Source organism: Coturnix japonica, chromosome 8 (genome assembly GCF_054131305.1).
Source record: "Coturnix japonica strain WE chromosome 8, WE-NBRP24, whole genome shotgun sequence".
Lineage (NCBI taxonomy): Eukaryota > Metazoa > Chordata > Aves > Galliformes > Phasianidae > Coturnix > Coturnix japonica.
Genome location: NC_140670.1, coordinates 21,788,440 through 21,810,713, shown reverse-complemented (window position 1 = coordinate 21,810,713; position 22,274 = coordinate 21,788,440). Strand labels below are relative to the sequence as shown.

General features: G+C 42.6%; 1 protein-coding gene across 10 annotated transcripts in view; it reads left to right on the top strand.

Moving 5' to 3' along the window:
* BTRC (beta-transducin repeat containing E3 ubiquitin protein ligase) overlaps positions 1 to 22,274 on the top strand; it is a 106,068-nt gene that overhangs the window by 75,047 nt on the left and 8,747 nt on the right. For all 10 annotated transcript variants that reach the window (XM_015867026.3, XM_015867027.3, XM_015867025.3 and 7 more), the window contains 9 exons: positions 4,815 to 5,046; positions 9,201 to 9,387; positions 13,122 to 13,218; positions 13,847 to 13,984; positions 14,440 to 14,558; positions 16,902 to 17,151; positions 17,823 to 17,941; positions 21,422 to 21,532; positions 22,143 to 22,221. In XM_015867026.3, the coding sequence (XP_015722512.1) occupies positions 4,815 to 5,046; positions 9,201 to 9,387; positions 13,122 to 13,218; positions 13,847 to 13,984; positions 14,440 to 14,558; positions 16,902 to 17,151; positions 17,823 to 17,941; positions 21,422 to 21,532; positions 22,143 to 22,221 (1,332 nt within the window). The remainder of the gene's footprint in view (positions 1 to 4,814; positions 5,047 to 9,200; positions 9,388 to 13,121; positions 13,219 to 13,846; positions 13,985 to 14,439; positions 14,559 to 16,901; positions 17,152 to 17,822; positions 17,942 to 21,421; positions 21,533 to 22,142; positions 22,222 to 22,274) is intronic.

Sequence of the window (22,274 nt, the reverse complement as noted above, 5' to 3'; positions counted from 1 at the left end):
AACACAGCGCTCATTTCTGGCAGGTTTTTACTGTCAGAGTTTCTCCTATTATATTTATCTTACAATTTGCCAGGGGGTGAAGTTATTAAGTTTTAGCAGCAGCCATCGATCAAGTTCACAAGTTAACACGATAAAGGCTCTGTGCCGCTCCGATCCGGGAAAATGATGATCCTCACTCGGTAATTAACTAAATGAGAAAGTTAAATCTTACTTGAGAGCTGGGAGAGATGAAAGAGAGGTGTTTGTCAGTTTCTCAGTGGAAATTAGAAGCAGTTTTCTGCAATTCCCTAAGCTGCTGCTCTGTCATATTTTACATAAGCACTGGGAAAACGTCTTGTAATTAGTGCTGTCATGGAGGATTTTTTTTGCTGAAGGATGTTGGAATAATTCATTAGATTATCAAGAAAGGCTTGTGTCCTGAAATGATTAGCACAGTGAAATTTAAACCATTAACGATAACAAGTTTAGAGCTTGCTGCAGTGCAGAGGCACCCGGGGTATGTCTGTGCCTATTTCAATCATTTCTTATAATTAAACATTATGTCCTCTTTTTTCCTCCCCTTCGCTAAGACCCATCCAAAATTCCTGTTAAGGTGGCTCTGTCTAGATCAGCAACTTAACCGTGGCCGGCAGCACAAGCAGCTGGGGGTGGGATGATGCAGCTGCCAATAGTAGGAGGAGCCACCTGCCCAGGTTGGAGCTGCAGTCCCTGTGAGTATGGAGGGAGGGGAGGAAGCCCAGCGTGGACCCTTGGTACTGAGCTGTCCAAGGGAAGTCTCTTCTTTTGGTCTGGAGGGGAGCTCAGGGAGAGATGCTCAGTGATGACCTCTTCTCTTGGTCGTGTTGGAGCTCCAGCCTGAGGACGTCTGGAAAGTTCAGAAGGCTCCAAACCTTACTGGGATCATTTAAGCTGCATGTGATATTCTGTCTTTCTCTTTTTCTTAAAAGAGTTGACTTCTTACATCAAGAAATATGTAAACTGAATTCACCCACGCTGTGGAAAGTGCCTTAACAAAATCCTCTGCAATGATTAGAAGATATTATGGGGAATTTTTAATTAGAAAAATTGACTATTACTAGGTTTTGACCACTGCTACTGGTTCTGACCATTACTGTGGGCTACAAAGCACTGTGTACCACCATCAAAGAACTGTGCCGATCCTTATTGTTACACTTTAGAAGGATTCTTAGTCCCCTCTACTGATCGAAGCCAAAAATAACCTTGGTTGTCATATGGGGTTACAACTGTGATATACCATGGGTATATATATACTCTACTGGGCAGAGTAGTAGATTTATCCAGGCTTTATTTATCTGTGTTGAAATATAGCACCTTCCTATAGTTGCAAACCATTGGTCAGGTTGAAGTCCTTTCTTTTATTAGTCTTCTTCTACTTTGCAGGGCATACAAATGTGCTTTGTGTTAAATGTAGCCATTTGGAGAAAGGCTTTTGTAATTATGGGCTGCAGTGGAGCATGGTACATCGATCCTTGAGCTAGTACCAACCTGAGGCAGCCAGTCCCCTGGGTTTCCCAGCACAGCTCACCGGCTCGGGCACATCAGTGCAGAACATCTTGGTTGCTCTTGCAGATTAGTTGCCACTGGGGAGCCTGGAGCCGGCCAAGGCACTGCAGAGCCTGCACCTTCGTTGCACTCAAGCTTTTGCCCTTGGTGATGGGCTACCACTGCTTCTTTGTCACTTTGGGAAGTGAAGCTTATGAAAAGTGGAAGCACAGGCGTTGCATTTTGGATGCCTGTTCAACACAGGATGACCACTTGCGGAGCAGTGCTCACTCCTTCAGGTTAGGTCTGCTGTTGTGCCAGGAAAAGGAGCCATTGAAGAAGAGACTATTGTGTGCTGCAGGAAATAGAATCTGATTTGTCATGAGCTGCAGCTGAACAGAATGGTTGAGTCATCAGGGTTTATTAGAAAGCCAAATGAATTCTCATGCTGTGTGTAACCGGTACCTCCCCAGTGTTTTAATGATACAGATGCTTGATGTCATTGTTGTGTTGTTGCTTTTTTTAATAACAGATCTTTTTCATTGAGCTCCCCGGTGGATTTTCAGGAATCTTCAAATTGAAATTTTGGAGTTTTCTTCTTAGCCTTGGCTGCAGATGGTCTGGGTGACCGCAGGATTTTGGATCCTGCAGAGCTGGGGTGTTCCTGGTCTGCACAGCCTTTCTGGTCCTTGGTGTACAGAGAGTACAGGACCCCTGGGTTTGCCATGGTGACCTGTGGGTGTGCTTCTTTCAATGGGAAACTTGAGCAAGCAGGGGCACTGCTCAATCAGGTTTATGTGGTCAGAATGTGGCTGAAGCAGGACACACACACCTAAAACATACTGTACCCCTGTCCACTAATTCAGACATACAGACACATCAAATGCTTTTCTTAGCAGGTCTGCAACATAAGCCCAGAGTTTGTCTTCAAGTTACAAGTGTTGGTCAATTGGCTCTTTAGTTTATTCCTTCCTGCCTGAGAGGCTGTATTCACATGGGACCCCAAGCAAGGTGAATTGCTTTGGCCCAGTGAAGCCGTCTGATTTTAAGCACACAGGATCTGCTGCTTGTTTTTGCAGGTTTTTCTGCTTCTATTTGATGCCCCAGGCAGATATTTGAGAGATAACTGGGGGCTGGAGGCTGCTGGGAGATTGGCAAGGGGGAACCAGGGCCTGGTGCAGCCCTATGCCAGGAGGAGCTGCCCCTCTTGTCTTTGTCTTGTCTTTCACTTCACCTGCCTACTCTGCTGCGTGGTCTTAGCAAATTAAAGCCGGAGGTGTTATTGAGGCAGCCTGTTGTGGGATGGACTTCTCAGCAAACAAACAAGAGAAATTAAACCACATCAGGCTTGTAGAACACAACAGCTCTCCACTGTCTTAATCCAGCACTTTTACGGGGGTGTCTGTTTTGCAGGCAGCTTAACTGCAGCAGAAATGACCGGAGTCCCTTAAGACCGATGTTCAGTGCAGTCCATTGGTAATGATTTTTTGCCTGGCTGTTGCCAGCTGCGGACTTTGCTAGGAAAACTTCTGTCTTTCACACCAAGGATGTCATTCCCACAGCCCCTTTTATAGAGATTTCTCTATATAAAAGGATGGCCCAAGAGAATTTCTTCCTGCCGCCCAATACTGGCTTTGTTATTCACTTGCAGTCCAGTCCGTGGGATGACCAAATGAAATAGGGTCGATCAGTCATAGCCCTTGTCTTACATGATCCTACTGAACACACACAGGTCTGTGGGGAGAAAAGGGAGGTTGAAAACCCTGAGCTGCAAAGTACGGTTGGTGTGTACTCCACGATCCGAGACCTAACACAGAAGTAGAAGAAACTGCTTGCTAAAAATGGCAGCTAATTACCACCTTATTCTATCTGAAGAAAATCTGTCCAGCTCTGCTGGAGAAGCTGAAATTTAGGTGGCTTTGTGCTATAACAGTGGTGAATAGTTAGGTATATTTTCAAATGATGGTGTTTTCGGTATTCCAGAGAATTGCTGGCAGGGCAGGTGGGTATCAGAGAACAAGAATTCTTTTCTCCAGAGCAGTGAGGAATTCACACATTCTAAACCCAGCCTGGATAACATTTTTCTATGCTGTCTAAACATGGTGTTTCTGTACTTGAAAAAAAGAATTGTGTTTTTTTTCTCCCAGTACAATGAGTAAATCCATATATTTTAGTTATAATTATAGCCAGATTTAGGTACTTTAAAGGAAAAGTGAATAAAGTCTCCTGGTGAGGTTGATGCCTGGAATTGTCATCAGACAGCAGAAATAGGGCGCCCCTGAATCAATGGTTTATATGTTTCAGTGGCTGTAATTTGTTCCTAATGATTTATAATTAATAGCAGACCTCAAAATATGTTTTGTAACTATCGGTGATGTGCTGTTATTGACTTTTCTTACAGAGCTGCCTGGTGTTACACCACTGAGGTGAAAAAGGGAAAGTCGTGTGTTTTCAATGTGGATAATCTACAAAAGCAAAATGAGAATGATCTTTGCTTTGGTTGAATGTGTGTCTGTAGTGTGCGTTCCTAGACTGGGGAGGTACAGAAGTGAGTGTGTGGGGATAATGAATCCTAAAAAGAAACAAGAGTCCCCATTTAGCATTTAATACAAGAAAAAATAGTATGGAAAAAAAATAGTTTCTCCATAAGCAGTTAATGTTTTCTGGACAAAGGATATCCTTATGATGCAAAATGTGCACTTTTCTTCCAGTTAAATTGTTTAGAAAGCAGAAATTACATCTTGCCATCAAGAAGTAAATTGAAATGTCAGTGTTTTGTATTGTCCCTGAAATTCTTCTTTGAGCTGAGCCTTTCTGACAAGATATTAACAGTGCTCAGAAAATGTAAGCTCTTTTATTCTGTGAAGGAAGTGTGCAGCAAATATCAGGGTGTGCTTTGGTGGCTTTACCCTCGCAGTATAACTTCATACTCAGAAGGACTCTTTTTTTTCTCATCTGTTCCAGGCATTTCCTATGAATTGTAGCAGCAGTCCATTCTTTAGAAGAAAAGCGAAATATAAATTCAGGTTTCTGTTGGTGTATTGAAATAACTGGTAACTGCAGATTAGGAATCCAAATGCATTTTGCTGTCTGTGAGATGTAAATGAAAGTGTGTTTGTGTTAAATTGGTGCTCCTGGTTTCTCTTCCAGCCAGTCCTTTGTGTGCAGCTCAGGTGTGGACCAGGACCTTGTTCTGCTGGACTTACAGCTCTGCACTCAGCTGCAAATGGGATACACAATCCTGGCCAACTTCATGTGTCAGAGCACCTGATCTTCTTTCTTATGTGTGATTTGTGTTTTTCCTTTCACAGACAAAACTTGCCAATGGCACTTCCAGTATGATTGTGCCCAAGCAGAGAAAGCTGTCAGCAAGCTATGAGAAGGAGAAGGAGCTCTGCGTCAAGTACTTTGAGCAGTGGTCTGAGTCTGACCAGGTGGAGTTTGTGGAGCACCTCATCTCCCAGATGTGTCACTACCAGCACGGACATATAAACTCGTACCTCAAGCCCATGTTACAGAGGGATTTCATCACTGCACTGCCAGGTACTCCTGCGGGCAGGGGAAGTGTGCTCCTTCCTCTTGTCTTCCAGAAAACTATTCTCCTTGGCTTCCTGTGCCTCTGGTCTGCTCTGCTTGAAGAAGTCTCTTCTAGGGCCATCTTGCAAAACAAATTGTAGCTTTTGAATTAAAAGCTCTGTAGCAATACAAAATACAGGAACATTTTGTTTTGTATTCCTACCATCAGCGTAGTTTGGCCAGGAGTGAATGGTGGCTCTTATCTGTATCTTAAGGAGGGTCATCAGAAGCCAAAGGACAGTTAGTTGTGCTTATAATGCCTGCAATGATGCAATAATAACATTTTTTATGAAATCTACTCTTGTTTTCCATTGCTCAGCCAAGGGTTTCTCTCTTATGTGGATTATTTTGGTGCTAGTAAAATACCTTCCTGAGGCCTTCACTTTGTTTATTGCCCATAGCGAATGGAGGACCTGAGTGAATGGAAATGTTCCATGTATTGTTTGCTCCTCTGTTGGGCTTTCCTTTCAGGATTTTGTCCCAGATGTTTTCCACATATGGCACTCGGTGTATTTCAGAAAAACCGCATAAAATGGTTTTTTGACCCCATCTTACAGGTGAGAAAGTGAGGCAGAAGGAGATAAAACGTGTGACCAGTAAGTAAGAGAGTTTCAGAACCAGACAGAAATTCCTGTCTGTTGAATTTTTCCAGACCATTAGATCATATCTCAATTGTCACTAGATTAGAAATCCCTTAGTTTCTGGTGAGCCTGAGCAAGTCTTCCATGTAAACAGTCAGCTGAAGAGAGGAATTTCTTGCAAACATACTTGTTCTTTGGATCCCTTTGGAGAAGTGATGAACTTGGACAGTTTGTTCAATCCAGTCATTCGATCGTTCTCTGGAGGGGATTTCTCAACCTGAAATTGAAAATGTAGGGTTGGAAAAAAGGTGAAGAAAAGTGTGTTTAACTGCAAATTGTGCAAAGCATAGAGGCAGTGTGAGAGTTTTGCTATGAAGTTAAGTATGTAGACTCTGGATTTTTAAGCTCATTGTGCCCAGTAATCGAATGGTTGTTGCAGCATTAAAAAAAAATCTTAGTTATGCTAAGTACCTTCTTTATGTTAGTTTTTAGTAGTCCAATGGCAATAATCTTGTGTACTTAGAGCAGTATTATAACTTGTGAGGCTGTTCAGCTTCTGAAAAACAGAATACTTGGAAAGCACATTGGTTTCCCTGCACACATACAGTTAGCTACACAATTTTTCCAGGTTTTCCTCCACAAAGCTCCATCAGAGCAAGCAAACCCCACTCATTTTCTCTTGTTTAATTTAATCCTACGAGCCTTTTTCTGACCATTTTGGGCAAATATTAGAAATATTTCCGCAGGCATCCAAAATCTGCCTGCCATGCCATATCTGTTGGTAGTCTTTTCGGAGTTATCTAGGAAGCAGCTCTAGCTTTGAATTTTACTGTCTCCAAGTACAGAACAGACAGGATATTAGGCAGCTAATGTCTGAGAACATGAACAGTTGTGGGAACTGTGTGCTTAAATAATATATGTGCATCAATTTGCATATTGGCAGAGTGCTAATGTCCTGGTGAATATAGCTCTACGGGAGAAAATGAATGGCAGGGAATTAGGCTGGCTCAGGCTCTGCAGCCTGGGAGGTGCAGAACGTCCTCAGTGCAGGCAGGATTCTGGTAAGGGTGATAGGAAGAGGGAACCTCTGAGGAAGGAGTGCTGAACCTAAAATTTTGAGTTCGGTCAATAAAAAAAGTCCCTGATCTATTTAAGTGTTTTGTAGCTTTCTGAAATTCTCAGGTGCTCGATATTCCAGTTTCATTTTTATGCCTTCATCCTCTTTCCCACTCTCCCCCTCAAGGAAATAAAACAATAAAGATTCTCCAAAATCGTGAGGCATCTTATCTCTTGCACTGTCCCACAGAATAACCAAGGATGGTTTTAGGTCATGAGCAGACTTGGCTAATATAGAGTGCAATTGGCTGAGGTTATTTTTCCAGTGCTTTGGACAGAATAAAGATTGGAAAAATACAGCTTAACTGTATACTTAACAAACTTTGTTCTATTTCTTAAGTAAAAAAAACCACACACAAAAAACAAGGTCTTTGCTTATCATTTCCAAGCTGTTCAACATTTTTTTATGAGCAGTCTCATTTTTATAAGGGTTTGGTGTGTGAAATATCTGAAACATTCTGTTAATACGTGATGTGGAGGACAAATCATGTTTCACATTAGTTTAGCAAAAGCTTTTGTGCATGAAGAATTTTTTTAAAGGAAGCAATGTTCCGGTAGATATATATCTCAGACAGTAATACAATTGAGTGTGCTGCCAGGCCAAAGTAGTTTTGATTCTGGGAAGACAAGGAATAGTGAGGTTTTGGCCTCCCCTTCCCACGTGTTAATTGGAAGGGAAAAGGCTGTCAGAAAGAGTGCCAAAATGTGAGAGAGCTCAGGGCTGCAGGAATCAGGATGGAGAAGGGAATACCACTGTCCACTTCTATCCTTCAGAATTGACTTGTGTTCACCAAAATATATCTGTGTGTCTATGAATTACTGTAGTGTGAGCCTAGATTTACAAACACTCTTTTTCAAGAGAGTTTCACGTAATGGTTGTGTATATCTTTTCAGATTAAATACATAATAAAGGCTGCTGATGCTTCACTTTCGCAGGTTGACATCTAATTTTGCATCTATAAAGATAAGAAATGTCAGCACTTGCTGCATTCTGGTTGTGTCTGGTATCACTCCTGTGCTTTTTCTGCTGAATGAATGGGAGCATAAAACTCTGGGCAGAATGTCTCACCCGGTGTGTATTATAAATCTCAGATGTTTGAAAGGATTGAGAAGAGACATGCTGAGTTTTCTCATTTTCATGTGTCAGTAGATAATTTTGAGATGTTTCAGTTAACAAAACCAAGTAGAGGTTGGGCCTTTTGTTTCTTACAAGCTCCAAAGGAATGAGCTGATTACTCCCAGTTTGGTTTTGCTGACGTATGGGCATGTGACTGTACAAATGCATTCACTGCTGTTTCTTTGTCACTGACAAGCAGGGCCTGCTCTTTGAGGCTGTTGTTTAAGAAGCAAGAAAGGACACATGTAGCTGTGTCCACATGTGAACCAGAGGGTTGCTGGGGTCTCAACCACAACTTTCACAAAGCCTCAGCAATTGGACCTGTGAAGAGGGAGGATCCCTTGACACTGTGTCTCACTTATAAACTCAGCAGCCTCCAAGAGAAGCTGTGTTTATGCAACACCTCATTTAAAAGGCACCTTATCTTTCTGATGTCTGGTGGGTGATCAGGTCTGAATGGGAAGGGGCACGTTTTTGCTAGACCCATCTGTCTGTTTAAGAGACAGAGCGTGGTGTTGTTGTGTGGAGATGTTACACTGAGCTGCTAGGTGCTACCCTAGATGTAGAGCCAACACCCTGCAAGCATTGCTGCCTTTTTGGCTCAACTGCTTTGCATTTACTCCAGCCATGTTAAAACAAAGCTGGTCATGGTATTCACACTGGAAGATATTTGCAAATTACACAATTATGGTGCATATTTTTCCTCTACTCGCTTTAATAAATGAAGCTAGTGAACCTGCTTCGCTTTCTCCTCAGACGGCATCTTCTTTCCTCTCCACTTCCCCGTGCATCTGCATATCTTTCCCTCCCCCATGTCTAAAGGTACCACTACCCTTCAGGGCACACATTGGGAATATATATTTTTTTCTTCATTACGTTTAAAAGCTACTGCTTTAGCAAAAACAGCTTTTGAGCCGCTGGAACATGAGAACAGCTGTAGCAGTGAGATGAGAAATGGTCCTAATATAGAGAGATTTTGGGGGCTGCGTCGCTGAGTTGGAAATGCCATCCATAGAATATCCCCCTAGTGCTAAAACCCATCGAAATAGATTGGAATGACTTCTTGGATTCTTTATTATTTTTAATGACTTGTTGTGTTATATCCAAAGGAAGTTGGAGAACACTGCTCACTCCTGAACTTAGCTGCAGATGCTCTTCTGCACATTTGGTCCAACTCTGCGTGCAGAAGAGTAGATGGAAAGGAATAGGAAAGAGAGGCTATATTTGTACTAGTAAGGGGAGTTGTTTTAAACTGCCCTTCTGCCCAGTAAATAACGCTTGTTGTTTTTTCCTTCCTCCCCCCGCAGCTCGGGGATTGGATCACATTGCTGAGAACATTCTGTCCTACCTGGATGCCAAATCGCTGTGTGCCGCTGAGCTGGTGTGCAAGGAGTGGTACCGCGTGACATCGGACGGCATGCTGTGGAAGAAGCTGATCGAGAGGATGGTCAGGACAGACTCGCTGTGGAGGGGGCTGTCAGAGAGGAGAGGATGGTGAGGGAATTGCGTCTTCACCTCTTTTGCCCCCATTTAGGACAGAAGGGGCTCTGTGTTTCAACCGTGTTTGAAGAAGAATACGTAGCTCCTTGAAGTAGCACGCTGGTTCCAAACCTGACAAATGCTTGAGCCCAGATTCCGGGGCTGGGGGCTTAGGGCATCATTTGTCTGTGCAGGGGGCTTTTTCCTCACTTTCCTCATCTGATCATGCACTTATCCCACTGTGACAAGTGGGATATACAGAGTGAGATTTTTACGCCCAGCTGTCATTCGGTTCAAATTAAGAAGCTGCGTACGCCCCAGGGGAACACTAAACTAGTCAGCAGTTCAGAGCAGAAGAGCTTTTTTGGGGGTGGCAATGGGGCAGCATGTGTTATGTATTAGTTGTTTCCTGATGGGTCTGTTTGTTTTCCTCAGCAGATTTTCACTATTAGATATCTGTTTAATTTTCAAACTGGAAGCTGAGGGTAGGTACCACAGAGAATAGGGGACTTTAGAAATGCAGATAGATTAGTTAATAATCATCTGGAATAGCCTTACTACAGTGTGGGCCTCACTCAAGTTTGAAGCTGCTCTGTTAACATTTCATTAGAACTTTCCCTCTCAGGGGGTACGTCCTTTAATACATAATTTTCTTTTCCAAGGGTGTCCCTAGGATGTTGGCAGAAAGGAAGCTGGGTATGAATATTTCATAAACAAGATAAAAGTGACAGCTCAGGCATTTTGGTCGCTATTAAAAAGAAAAAGATACAGAATTGCAAACAAAGACTTCTGTTTCACGGTCAATTTTGTTATACTGCTTGTCTCAGAAAGTAAAGGCAAGTAATTCAGAATTATGAAATGTCCTTTAAAAATAAATACTATGTTGATCTGCTTCCAGTTGCATCAAGTTTATAAAGAATATAAAATAAACACAGCTATGATAGTGGTAACTTTTTCATCCCTCTTTATCTGAGTCATCTCAAATGTTTGTCTAGTGATTCTTAAAGGCCTTTAATGATGGACATTCCTTGTGCCTTGCCTGGGCAAGCAATATCACTATTTTGGTAACTATGCTGCCCAGAGCCCCATCCAACCTGGCCTTGAACGCCTCCCGGGTTGGGGCATGCACAGCTTCTGTGGGCAGCCATTTCCAGTGAGCACCATCCTCCTAGCTACAGTTCAGGATGTTATATTAGCCTACACAGACACAGAGGACAGTTTCTCTTTCTCCTTTTTGTAGTAATATTTTGCATAGTTGGGAGATGATCATTTTTCCTATACACGGGATACACTAATGAGTGCTCACTGTCCTCTTGTCATTCTCAGTTTGCTTTACGTAGCCCCACTCCAGTTACTCTTCTTATTCTTCCCCATTCTTGGCAGATGGTGACTTCAGCTGATCATCTTCCTTCTGCCGAGGCATCACCAGAGTTTAGTGAGAAGGATTACTTTCTCTGCTTTATGGAGGAGGCTCTGTTTTAGACTTTCCAGAAGAACACATGCTTTTTTTTTTTTAACAGTGGTTTTATATATAACGTTTAATCACCCCTTATGTGTAAGTTCTCCTTCCCTGTTGTTCCTCATCTTGCATCTTTATAAGTAGAGAATTCTGCACTTGTGCTTGTTGAATTAGGTTCTATATACTGGTTAGTATTTCTCCATTTTGTCAGAAGCGTTATGATTTTAATCTTGTCTTCCAAAGTGCTTGTGTCTTCTCTCAGCTTTAGCATCATTGCCCACAAAGTAAGCACGCTCCCTATTCCATTCTTTGTCATTAATGAAAATGTCTAATAATGACACATATAGGAGAGACCACATGCAAGATCCCAGTTGCCTTTCTTTTTGACGGTGCACCATTGGTAAGATGTGCTTGCTAGCCATTTCTGTGTTCACCCATGAGCACTTCCACCACTGTACTTCTCTGGCTAACTCATGAAAATGACCTCTGAGAAGAAATTAGGTCCATTTGACATGATTTATTCTGGATTGATCAATCTGGCTGCTGTTTCTTTTCATCTTCTAGGAACTCAACTAACTGTGTGCTCTACAGTGAGCAGTCTGTGACGTTCATCTGGACAGTCCAACATTTCCTTGGGTTTACCTTCTTCCTATCAAAAATCCTTCTTTCTATCTCAAAGGACAGTCACTCTCTGTTATTCTGTCAGGGAGCAGTAAGGGTTACCCAGATTTAGAGAAAAATAAAACAGAAGCCCAAGGTTGGGTACTGTTTTTTCCATCTGAATACTTGATTGAGTTGGCTGGTCATCAGAAACTGCAAACAATAAATGCTTTTATCCCCATCACTGGGATGCCAGGGAAATTCCAAACAGTCCTTTGGCTGACCTGTGTGCAACCGGCTGTACAAGCAGCAAGACATAGCTTATAGCTAGCAGGACCTTCTAATAGCTCATATAGGTTTTAAGGCACAATGGCTTGTATACAGGTTGTTCTAGACCTACCCTAGGTCTTCTGTAGTGTGTCGTAGCTGTTCTGTACATCTCTGAAGCATTTCCACTCTCCCCAGGCCAGTAGCAGTAATTTTCTTGCACTTCCAAACTGGATCATGTAAGGACCCACTTAATTGTTGATTTGTGTGCAGCCATATGTCCCTTCTTCACAAAGATTTGTCCCCAAACAGGCAGCTGCTGGTTACTGTTTGAAGGCTCAGATGATTCCTTTGTCCTAAGTAGAAAGCAGCTTTCTCTTAATTTAAATGTAAAGTAGTTTCCCTAATTGTCAAAAGATCTTTTCGGGAGTATTTGTTGTTTTGTTTGTTCAGTCCTATAGTTGACCTCCCTGTTTATACCTAAAAATTGTTATGATTTAGTCTGGATTTTGCCCAAAGTATGTCAGCTAGTTAATGCAGTCTCTCAAATGACTTTCAAGATAAGTTATATGGAAAGGACAAGAAAAGAATGCACAATGAAGTATTGAGCAATTAATTATGCCGTAATGGAGTGAGGGAGGGGGAAGTGGAGAGCTGGCCCAGTCTAAACTCCGTGCCTCTGATGCCAGGATTACACTCGGAGGCATTTGTGCCTCTCTCCATTTTGCGAGGCATGTTGCCAGGCAGAGCTGCAGTTAGTACGCCCATGGTGGGGTTTACTAGCTTCCACACCGTGTTTGGTGGCTTCTTAACTTCAGGATGAGGAATTTAGGTTTTTTACACAGCAGGTAGTGATTGCCGTTTATGGATTTTTTGTTGTAGCAAAAATCTAGCTTGGGATATGAGTATTCCAAATCAGTGTGGAAATGAGGAAGGCACCACAGATGAAGCGTTGCTTACCAAAATGAAGTAGCAGCAGTAAAATGTCCGTGTTCCAAAGCTAGTACTGTTCCTGTTAATGCAGATCAAAGCTAGTCCTGAGTGCACAGAGAGCTTGAGGGTTCTTTGGCTGCTCATTTTTTCTTTGTATGCTTTATTTTAAAGGTGACCTCTGATATGAATATGTATGCAGTGGGTGTGAGCCATTCTAACCTCCTATGGAGCTGAAGGGGCTCATGTCCAAAATAGTACGTTATCCTTCCCTGAGTGAGGAAGAACTGCTTTGTCATGAATTTTTCAGTGTCTAAATGCAGCATCAACGTGTCACAGGACACACAAACAAGGAGCCACCCTGTGTAACTGAGTAAATGAAGTTTGACTGTGAATCTGTGTGTGCTTTTCAGCAGTGGTTACCCATTTCTGAAATGCCAGGAAGACCTTCCTCACAAATGCTGAGACGTGATCTGTGTTCTTTGTCTTCCAGGGGACAATACCTATTTAAAAATAAACCCCCTGATGGGTCTGCTCCACCCAACTCCTTCTACAGAGCACTTTACCCCAAAATTATACAGGATATAGAGGTAAGAAGTACCTTCCAGGTGCGATGGGCTTTTTTGTTTCATTTTGCCTTTTTTAACAATCTCATTTACTCATCATGCTCAGATTCTGTGAATGTTTAATGCTGATGGAATAGTTCATTAAATGTGGTGTGTCTGTGTTCATCAGGAGTTGGAAGATCTGGGCTACATATAAATTCCCAGGCCTTCATCACTGCCTTAGAAAGAGGGGGAGCTGCATTGTTTGGGGAGTCTCTACACTTTGCACATCAGATGTCATAGGAACACTACCATCTTGACTTTCTCTATTCTGTGGTACTTTGCCTCATCCATGCACATGAGGTCTTTCTCTGTAATTGTTTAGTAGAGTCACAGAATTAAAGGTTGGAGTTTGAAAAAACAACTTTTAGGTCATTGCTCCCTCACCATGCCAGACCATGCAGGGGAGTCTGGCCACAGTGTGTGTTCCAGGCCTTTGCCTGTCTCATTGGTTTCATCACACGCTGCAGCTTCTAGAAAACTCCTGTGTCATTCTATGGGCCTTGCTGCTGGAAAAAGTGTAAAGGGAAGTATCTGCTGTCTTCTCAAGCAAACAAAAGGAGAGTTTTGTCTTTGATTTTTACTTCTCTTTTGTCTCCTGTCTCTCCTCAAGACAATAGAGTCAAACTGGAGGTGTGGAAGGCACAGTTTACAGAGAATCCACTGCCGGAGTGAGACAAGCAAAGGCGTTTATTGTTTACAGTACGATGATCAGAAGATAGTCAGTGGCCTACGAGACAATACTATCAAGGTGAGAACTCTCCCGAATGGCCTGCTGATGGCACATGGTGCCAGTGCCATAAACAGCAGTGTCCTAATTTCAATGACACCTCTCCAACCTCTTGTTACTAAACAAGCCTTCTCCTTCACCCCTTACCTAAACATATATGCCTTTTATTATTTGCCATCAGAGACTGTTTTCTTTCTGAACAGAATTAGTTAGCAGACTGTTTTCACTCAGTAATTACAGGTTATATAACTGCTCTGCCCTGATGAGGAGGTAAGACCAGTGTTCAGAGCAAACCTCGTAATACCAAAGGTGTTAGCATATTACAACAGCCTGCACATCATCATGCCACTGAGGTAGTTCTGCCTGCAATGTAGATGATGCCTAATAGTGAAAAACAGACCAGTCAGATCACTAGGTGCTTAAAGTGTGATGTAAACCTTACTTAGCTGTCTGTTCTCTAATGTTTGCTCTCCTAGATCTGGGATAAAAATACATTAGAATGCAAGCGAATTCTCACCGGACACACGGGTTCTGTCCTGTGCCTGCAGTATGATGAGCGGGTGATCATCACTGGATCTTCAGACTCGACTGTCAGGTGTGTGCTTGTGATTCAGAGCTTTCCATTTGCCTCAGAAAGTTCAACTTTGCAAGCTGCTGAAATGATCTTTTCTTAAATCTGTGCTGTTTGATTAGCTCTGTGATCTAGTTCTGCACGCTTGTTCAGGAGTGCACTGTCCTTGTTTATCAGATGTCCGTGCAAGTGGCTGTCAAGGAGAATTGAGAACCTAAGCAAAGGTCAGTCAAGGTGGAGATGACTTAGGAAGACAATTTGGCATTTCACCAAGGTGCTGTGTGTTTGGATGCTCCCTGGGAATGCTTTTACATCCTCCATAGGAATAACTTTTTACAAGTTGGTTAAGTACTCAAAGCAAGTTTGAAGGTTTAGTCATCTGCTGTCCCTTAATTTTAACAAAGATGTGTGACTAGATCTCCTGTGAGTTTTAATTAAGTTTCAGCATGATGTTTCTTCCCCTTCAGTCTTTCTAACCTTGTTTTCTTTCCAGTCTCCAGTAAAAGGCTGGACACCTCAAGTCAGCACACACAGTGCACATTTTCACTATGCAGATGTAAAGTCCAGCAAACATATTACAGGATCCCAGAGAGCCTAAATCCTGCAGTGTAAATACGGGCACACTTGAATTAGTGAGTTGCAATGTGAACTTGGACACAAAGGAGCAAGTTTGCCTTCTCCATGCTGTTACATATCCCCTTTTTGTCAGAGAATCAGCAATGCCCATGCAGTGAAGTTACAGATGACAAAAAGCTGTGCCAATGGCCTTTTCTGAAGCTATTACCATGTGTTCCTATGGCTTCAGGCAGCTCATGGTTATCACTGTGCTGCATGTGAACTACCACCGTTAAACTAGTGACCACTTCATTTAGTACTTTACATGTGATGCCTTATGGTGTTGCTTGGTTTTGGGATCCTACCATTTGTAGAAATCCAGAATTTTTGTGTGGGAACTGCTCGGTGCTAAATACAGGTTGCAAAAGGAGATGCTCATTTCTGTAACAAGCACTATCATTTTCCATATCAGGCCAGGCAGGCCAAATTGCAGACTGGCTACTTGCCCAGAAATACTTTGTTTCCCACTGTAGCTATAAACGTTTGTGCAGACCCCCGAGGCACATAGGATGCATCACTTTTATCCTTGGGTCTCCTCAAAAAGAGGGGCTTTGTCCAATAGACAGTACAGATGGGCTCTTAATGCTTCCGAGAGCTCAGGGATGCACTTGTCCAGAGAAGTCAGTAGCTCTCCAGCTCCTGTTCAGTTTGGCAACCTTGTCTGCAAATTGCTTGTATGCTAATGGCTCAGGTCTGCAGTCTTTTTAACTTTGCATTTTGTAATTGGAAGTGTACTTTCCTTTCTCATTTATAACCTAGAAGTTGACTTGCTTCAGCTTCCATGCATTAGAAAATGAGGCATTAGAATCCTTTCTCACACCTTGCCTTTTCTAACTGCTCACCGTATTGGCAGAGGAAAGTTTCGGCTTTTACAGTGTGATCTGCCTAACGATACAGTCATTTTCTGCTCTCATGCAGTGTAAGTGGGATACAGGTGTGATAGTGCCAACAGAAATCTCTTTGTGGAGAGTAAAAGAAGCCTGCAAACAGGACAGCCCAAAACATTTTTAAGGATTGAAAACTTAATTTCAAGCCCTAGAAGTTCCATATGAAGCCCTTGTGTAGATTTCATCTTAAATGATCTTTCAGTAGAAACAGTTGGTTCCAATAACATTAAATCAACATGAATGTTCTGTCTTAATTTGGGTATTCAGCACATTCCTAGAATGTAGCTGTGTACCAGATGCATTGCAGAGTAAAAGCAACCCATTGTGCAACTTGCAGCAATTACATTTGTTTGAAAGGCATAACCTTGTCTTCTGCCTCTGTGTAAGTTATCCTATGAGATGACAGTCCTGTGAGAGAAATCAAAAATGAAACCTATCTCTGAACTTCCTTCTCCACTGGTCACATTTAAGCAGTCAGTGACTGGGAATGGAGCATGATAGGCTGACTTGACCAGGAAACATCAGTTTCTAAGGCTGTCAATCTCATGCCTTTCCTTAAGCACTAAATTATCTTAATTAAGGAATGCTTTTTTAATCTTTTTTGTTTTTCTGGCTGGTTGTTTTTATGGTGTTAACTGCATTGCAGGGACTTTGGCTGCTGGACTGTCTTTATATGCATAATCAATAGGTTTATATAACGTATCTTTTAATGAAATATGTATTAGATTTAGCTATAACTTGTGGCATTTTCTTCTCTAATATTGCTAGAGAGTTAATTACCTCTCCCCATCCCTTCCTCCCTCTGCAGAAAAACTACTGAGTGTTTTTAACTCTCACCTGTCTGGTTTGATATCTGAACCTGCAGGGTGTGGGATGTGAACGCCGGCGAGATGCTGAACACACTGATTCACCACTGCGAAGCAGTACTGCACCTCCGCTTCAATAACGGCATGATGGTGACATGTTCCAAAGACCGTTCCATTGCTGTGTGGGACATGGCTTCACCAACAGACATCACCCTGAGGAGGGTGCTCGTAGGGCACCGCGCTGCTGTCAATGTAGTGGACTTTGATGACAAGTACATCGTATCAGCATCAGGTGACAGAACTATAAAGGTGAGGTATTTCAGAGGTTTTTTTATTTGCAGCACTGAGTATTTACTAACAAAAAGCAATGACCAGACAGGGAAAAGATGGTCTTTGGCTGTCATTACACTTGTCTTCCTTTAGAAGCAGTATTCCTCCTGCTCATTTCCACTCATCTGCTGAGCTTGTGTGACTTGCTGACAGAGCTGTATGGCAAGTCAAATCCAGGTGCAGATGCAGTTGAAAAAAGACTCTTTTTTTCCCTGTGTTCTTTTTCAATTTGACCGGTTCCACAATCTGTTTCAGCATTGGTTACATAAAGGGTTGTCAGAGGGGGCAAAAGCAAAGGTGAGTGGGTAGGAGTCACTTGAGTTTTACTGCTGCGATCCTGATCTGCTGCATTAAAGCTGAGGAAAATCCAGTTCCTTTGTAGACTAAAACAGAGCCTGGGAGTGCTGAGGACTGATTTTAGAAGCTGATTCTAGTACAGTATGGCAAAAACCTTCTGTGTGCTGTGGCCCAAGCTGTGAACACTTTCAGGTTATAGTCACAAGTCATCAGAGGGGTGATTTTCCTGGTCTAATGGAAGTGTGTTCGATTAAGAACATTCTAGGTGTACCTCTGTATCATACAGATACCATCTTTTGTTAGTCTCTTCTTAATAATTTTATCTCTGTGTGGTTTCACCTTTCCTGTCACAGGTATGGAACACTAGTACCTGCGAATTTGTGCGCACCTTAAATGGCCACAAACGAGGCATTGCATGTCTGCAGTACAGAGACAGGCTAGTAGTGAGCGGCTCTTCAGATAATACTATCAGGTGAGAGACACATTCCTCGTTGCAGAGTTCTTTGCAAGCATGTTGTCTCTGATTCCCTGGGATGCATGGAGGTTAGGCAAGCAAAGTGCTCTGTACCCTTGTCTTCCTTGAAATATGCTTCCTTTGGTAGAGAACATTGGGAACTACTGGGAAGAGATATTAGAAGTCTGTTTTACTGTGTTGTCTTTCATCCCCTGTATCTCAGGAGTCCCATACTAATCAACAAGTTCCATTGCTCTGACAATTCTGGTGTATGAAAGAGCTGGCAAGTAACACTTTCTGTGATGTCCTCTTGTGATATTTTAATTGGGCTATGTGTCTAGTTAAAGGGGTCAGATTTGCAGTAAGAGGCATTTAATCCTCTGCAGAAATCCTCCTGGGCTCTGGCCAAGCTCTTCTTGTGGTACTTGGCACCGGGTTAAGTTTGGAACAGCTGGTTTAGAGCATGAAGTTCAGTTTGCTGCCTTTTGCACTTCTCCAGCTGCCCTTGCTGCAATCTGAGATTTAACTCCTTCTGGTATCGTGAGCCAGGATTTCTCCCTACATCCAGCAGCTGCTGGCAGAGGGGTGCCCCACTTATCTCTGGGTGTACTCAGCAAGCTGGAATAGAAGTGTAAGTTGTGTGGGGAAGCGGCTCTGTCGTTCAAGCAGGAGGAAGAGGTGCCTCCATTTTGTATTTCACTGCTTTGAAGAATTGTGTTCCTTCTGATAAAACTGGAAGCCTGGACAGCCTAAGCAGAAAGTCTTCACTTTTGATGTTAGAATTTATTTCTCCTCAGTGAGAGTGATTCACGCAGATGTTTGTCTGTGGACTTTGTTTGCAAAACAGTGCTTCTCCATGCTTTGCACTCTGGAAAATGGAGGTCCTTTGACAGTCATCACTGGATTGTTGCACTGGGTTTTAGTGTGTGGTTGCCTGAGAGCATGAGCTAAAGAGCTGGGGTGTCTGTCTCTTTATCAAGGCAAAAACTATTAATAGACATTGTGTAAGAGTAGCACCATATATGTAGTAAAAACTCCAGATGGAAAAAATAACCCTCTGCTTCTGTACTATGAAACTTGGTCTCAGAGTAAGAAATAGTTAAATACTGCACCGTTTAGGGAAGGATCTAAAATAGAAGTAATACTAATAAAAATAAATGTCAATGTAGTGATAATGCTAAAGAGGAGTGCGATGACTTTTATGCTTACACTGGACAAAATCCCTAACTGACAGATAAATTGTGCTAGAATTTCAGGAATGTTGGCAGTGAATCTTAATGGAAGTCAGATTTGGCAGCTGTGTGGGCAGGGCACAAGGTTTACCTGTTCACGTAGCTTCCTCCCAGCCATTAGCAGAAGGCACATGTCAGAGGAAGAGTGATTAAGCAAGGGCAGGTTACTAAGTCCTCTCCGTGGGTGGCTCGGTGTTTTGCATGTTTGATTTTAATCCATTGTAAAATACCAGATGTTGTGTTGGCCTTTAATAGGGATTGCCTCTTGGTATTGAATTTGAAGTTGGCCATTCCTCGGTTACGGGCAAACTTTTTTTTGCAGAGGGAGCTGACTGTGTGTGATTACTGTGTGATTACTCATTCTTCAACCGTGAAGATAAGGAAGTAGCCGAGAAATCAGTAACTTTCTTCTGTAGAGAGACTCCGTGTATAAAAATGATTTAAGTTCTGTTTTGTTTCTGCTTGGTCCTTTGACTATTTAAAGAAGTAGAAATTTGAGGAGATAACCAAATCTGGGAGGTTCCCTTAGAACCAATTCTAGATATGCTGTTCTTACATAGTTACATACACAGTTACTCCTTTTGTGTGTGGAAGCCCATTGCTCTCAGAGCTAAGGGTTGCAATCGTCTTTTCTAAATCACAGTCAAATTCAGTTAAAAACCTCAGACTAGGACCTGATAATACAAGCCTAATTCAATGCGGTGCAGCCTTGCCAAGCTGCTGGCAACCTCAGGATTGATGGCAAGGAGTGGAAACACATGGCACGAAAGTTCCTGGCACAGGATTGCTCTTCAGACCTTTCTGCACCAATTCATTTCTGGCATTGTGCATCCCGTTTGCAGTCCTTGGCAGGAAACGTAATGCTCTCTGACCAGCCAGAGTGCCTTTGGCTGAACTTTAGCATGGATTTGCTTTCTCTGACCTTAACTGGTATGTTGGTGCTAATGCAAAAACCTTTGGAGTCTTCACAGGTTGATGAAACACTCAGCTTCACAGACTGAGGAATCATCTTCTGTTCCTCTTTGGCCTCAGATGTGTGACACCTATTGATATGGTTTAGTGGCCGTGGTGGTGATGGGTTGATGGTTGGGCTCAGTGATCTTGGTGGTCTTTTCCAACCTCTGTGATAAACTAACCCTTTCCCAGTGCAGTTATAGAACAGAAGAGTTCTGTTCATTCCCCAGTCTTCCGTAGTGAGAGCAGCTTGTTGTAGCAGGACAGATGAAATGATTACCCACCATCCTCGGGCACACATCCACTGGGTCTGGATTATTCCCTGGGGGACCTCGGGATTGAAGTATGTGGGGACAATTTATCTCTCTCTCTGTTTCTCAAGGAAAAGTGACCTGACCCCACAGCAGCTGTACTTCTTTGCGTGGTGTCACCCAGACAAATTCCGTGAACCATGAACCTCACTACCATGAAGTCCCTGTCAGTCTGAACTCTAATTGAATGAGCATTCAAGAACATCTGTGACTGCTTTTTCTCAGCTGTGTGTCAGAGCCTCAGCAGATACTGCTATTGAAAGATTCCATTTGTTGTGAACCAAGTTCATGTCATCTGGGGGTGGAACACCTGCAAACAGTACATGTCAAGAATTTCAGTTCTTGTCAGCAAATTATTTCTCTTTATCTGTTCTAATTGGGAATCCCCACAAAGATTGCATAAGTTACCTTCGTTACAGAGCAAATACACCTTCAAGTGGGAGAAAATGACAAATATAAAGGGCTTGTAAGTTCTTGTACCTTTCACCACTGTATCCACAATTTGTCTGACGTTAGTCTCCAAATCAGAAATAGGACATGTAGGGGCATAGAAGGGGTGTGTGTCTTGTGAAGGTGCTTTTACCTTTGGAGTAAGGGTCCAGGAGGTCTGGTGAGTCTCTCACTTAACATCTTCAAATCAAAGTGAGATGCTTTTATGAAAAACTGGCTTAAGTAAAATAAAGTCAGGCTGCTCATGAAGATAACTGGGAGATATCCTGTGTCTTGTGTTAATAGAGAAGTAGATGGTGGGCATGGCTGATCTTAAAATGCTTGGGTATCCGAATAATCCCCCACGTGATACTGTCACATAACAGAGTCTTGTTGAAAAACATGCATTAGTTGAACTGCAGGAAAAGGAGTGATGAATAGTTTGTTTGTTCTTTGGTGCTTCATCATAAAGTTATCCCCTAGTTTTCATTAACTACAAGCAAAGGCCAAACGTTTCCTTGAAATAATCAGAAATTCAGAAGTTCTCAGTGCTTCTTCCTGATCTCTTCCAGGCTGTGGGATATCGAGTGTGGGGCATGTTTGCGAGTACTGGAAGGCCACGAAGAGCTGGTGAGATGCATACGCTTTGATAACAAGAGGATAGTCAGCGGAGCATATGATGGGTGAGGCTGGCTAATGCCTTGCATCCTCCTGTCTTTCTCAGTGTCTCACATCCCACTTTGCTGGATCTTCCTTATAAGAGTTAGATTTCTTGTCTGTCATACCAGGAGTTCCCTGTCATGGCCAGTAAGTCAGGCTGATTCTACAACATACACCTGTTGTTGTTTCTTCCTTCTCAAAATGTCAGTGTGATTTGATGCATGTGGTCCATTTCTTTAGCTCATAAAAATATCAGGCAGACTTGATGTGAAACATCTTCTAGCTCAGCCATTGGTAAGAGCAGTGTTTCCCTTCTGTGGTTGTCTTCTGATCCATCTGCCACTAGGACTAGCGTGCATTAACCCTCCCATATGTTTCTGTTAGTTACTATTGCCTGCTTTTTTTATGTTTTACTTTGCCAACAGCATATTCCTTTCTCCCTTTAAGTTCTGTGAGCATTATGAAGGAGAAGTGCAAGAACCACATTTCAGGAGCAGGATTCCTGTAATTTTCCTTGAGCTGCTGTATCAGCTCGGCTGCACTAACAGCTTTTTGTTTGTTTTCTTTTCCTGTGAGCACTTCACCTTTCCTTTTTAACAGAGATGTGTGTTTCTCTATTTTTTTCGCTACTAGGAAAATTAAGGTATGGGATCTGGTGGCTGCTTTGGACCCCCGTGCTCCAGCTGGGACTCTCTGCTTACGAACCCTTGTGGTAAGAGCATTGGGTAGGGGTGGTGAAGGGAGAAGGAAAGTGTTCTTGCTCAG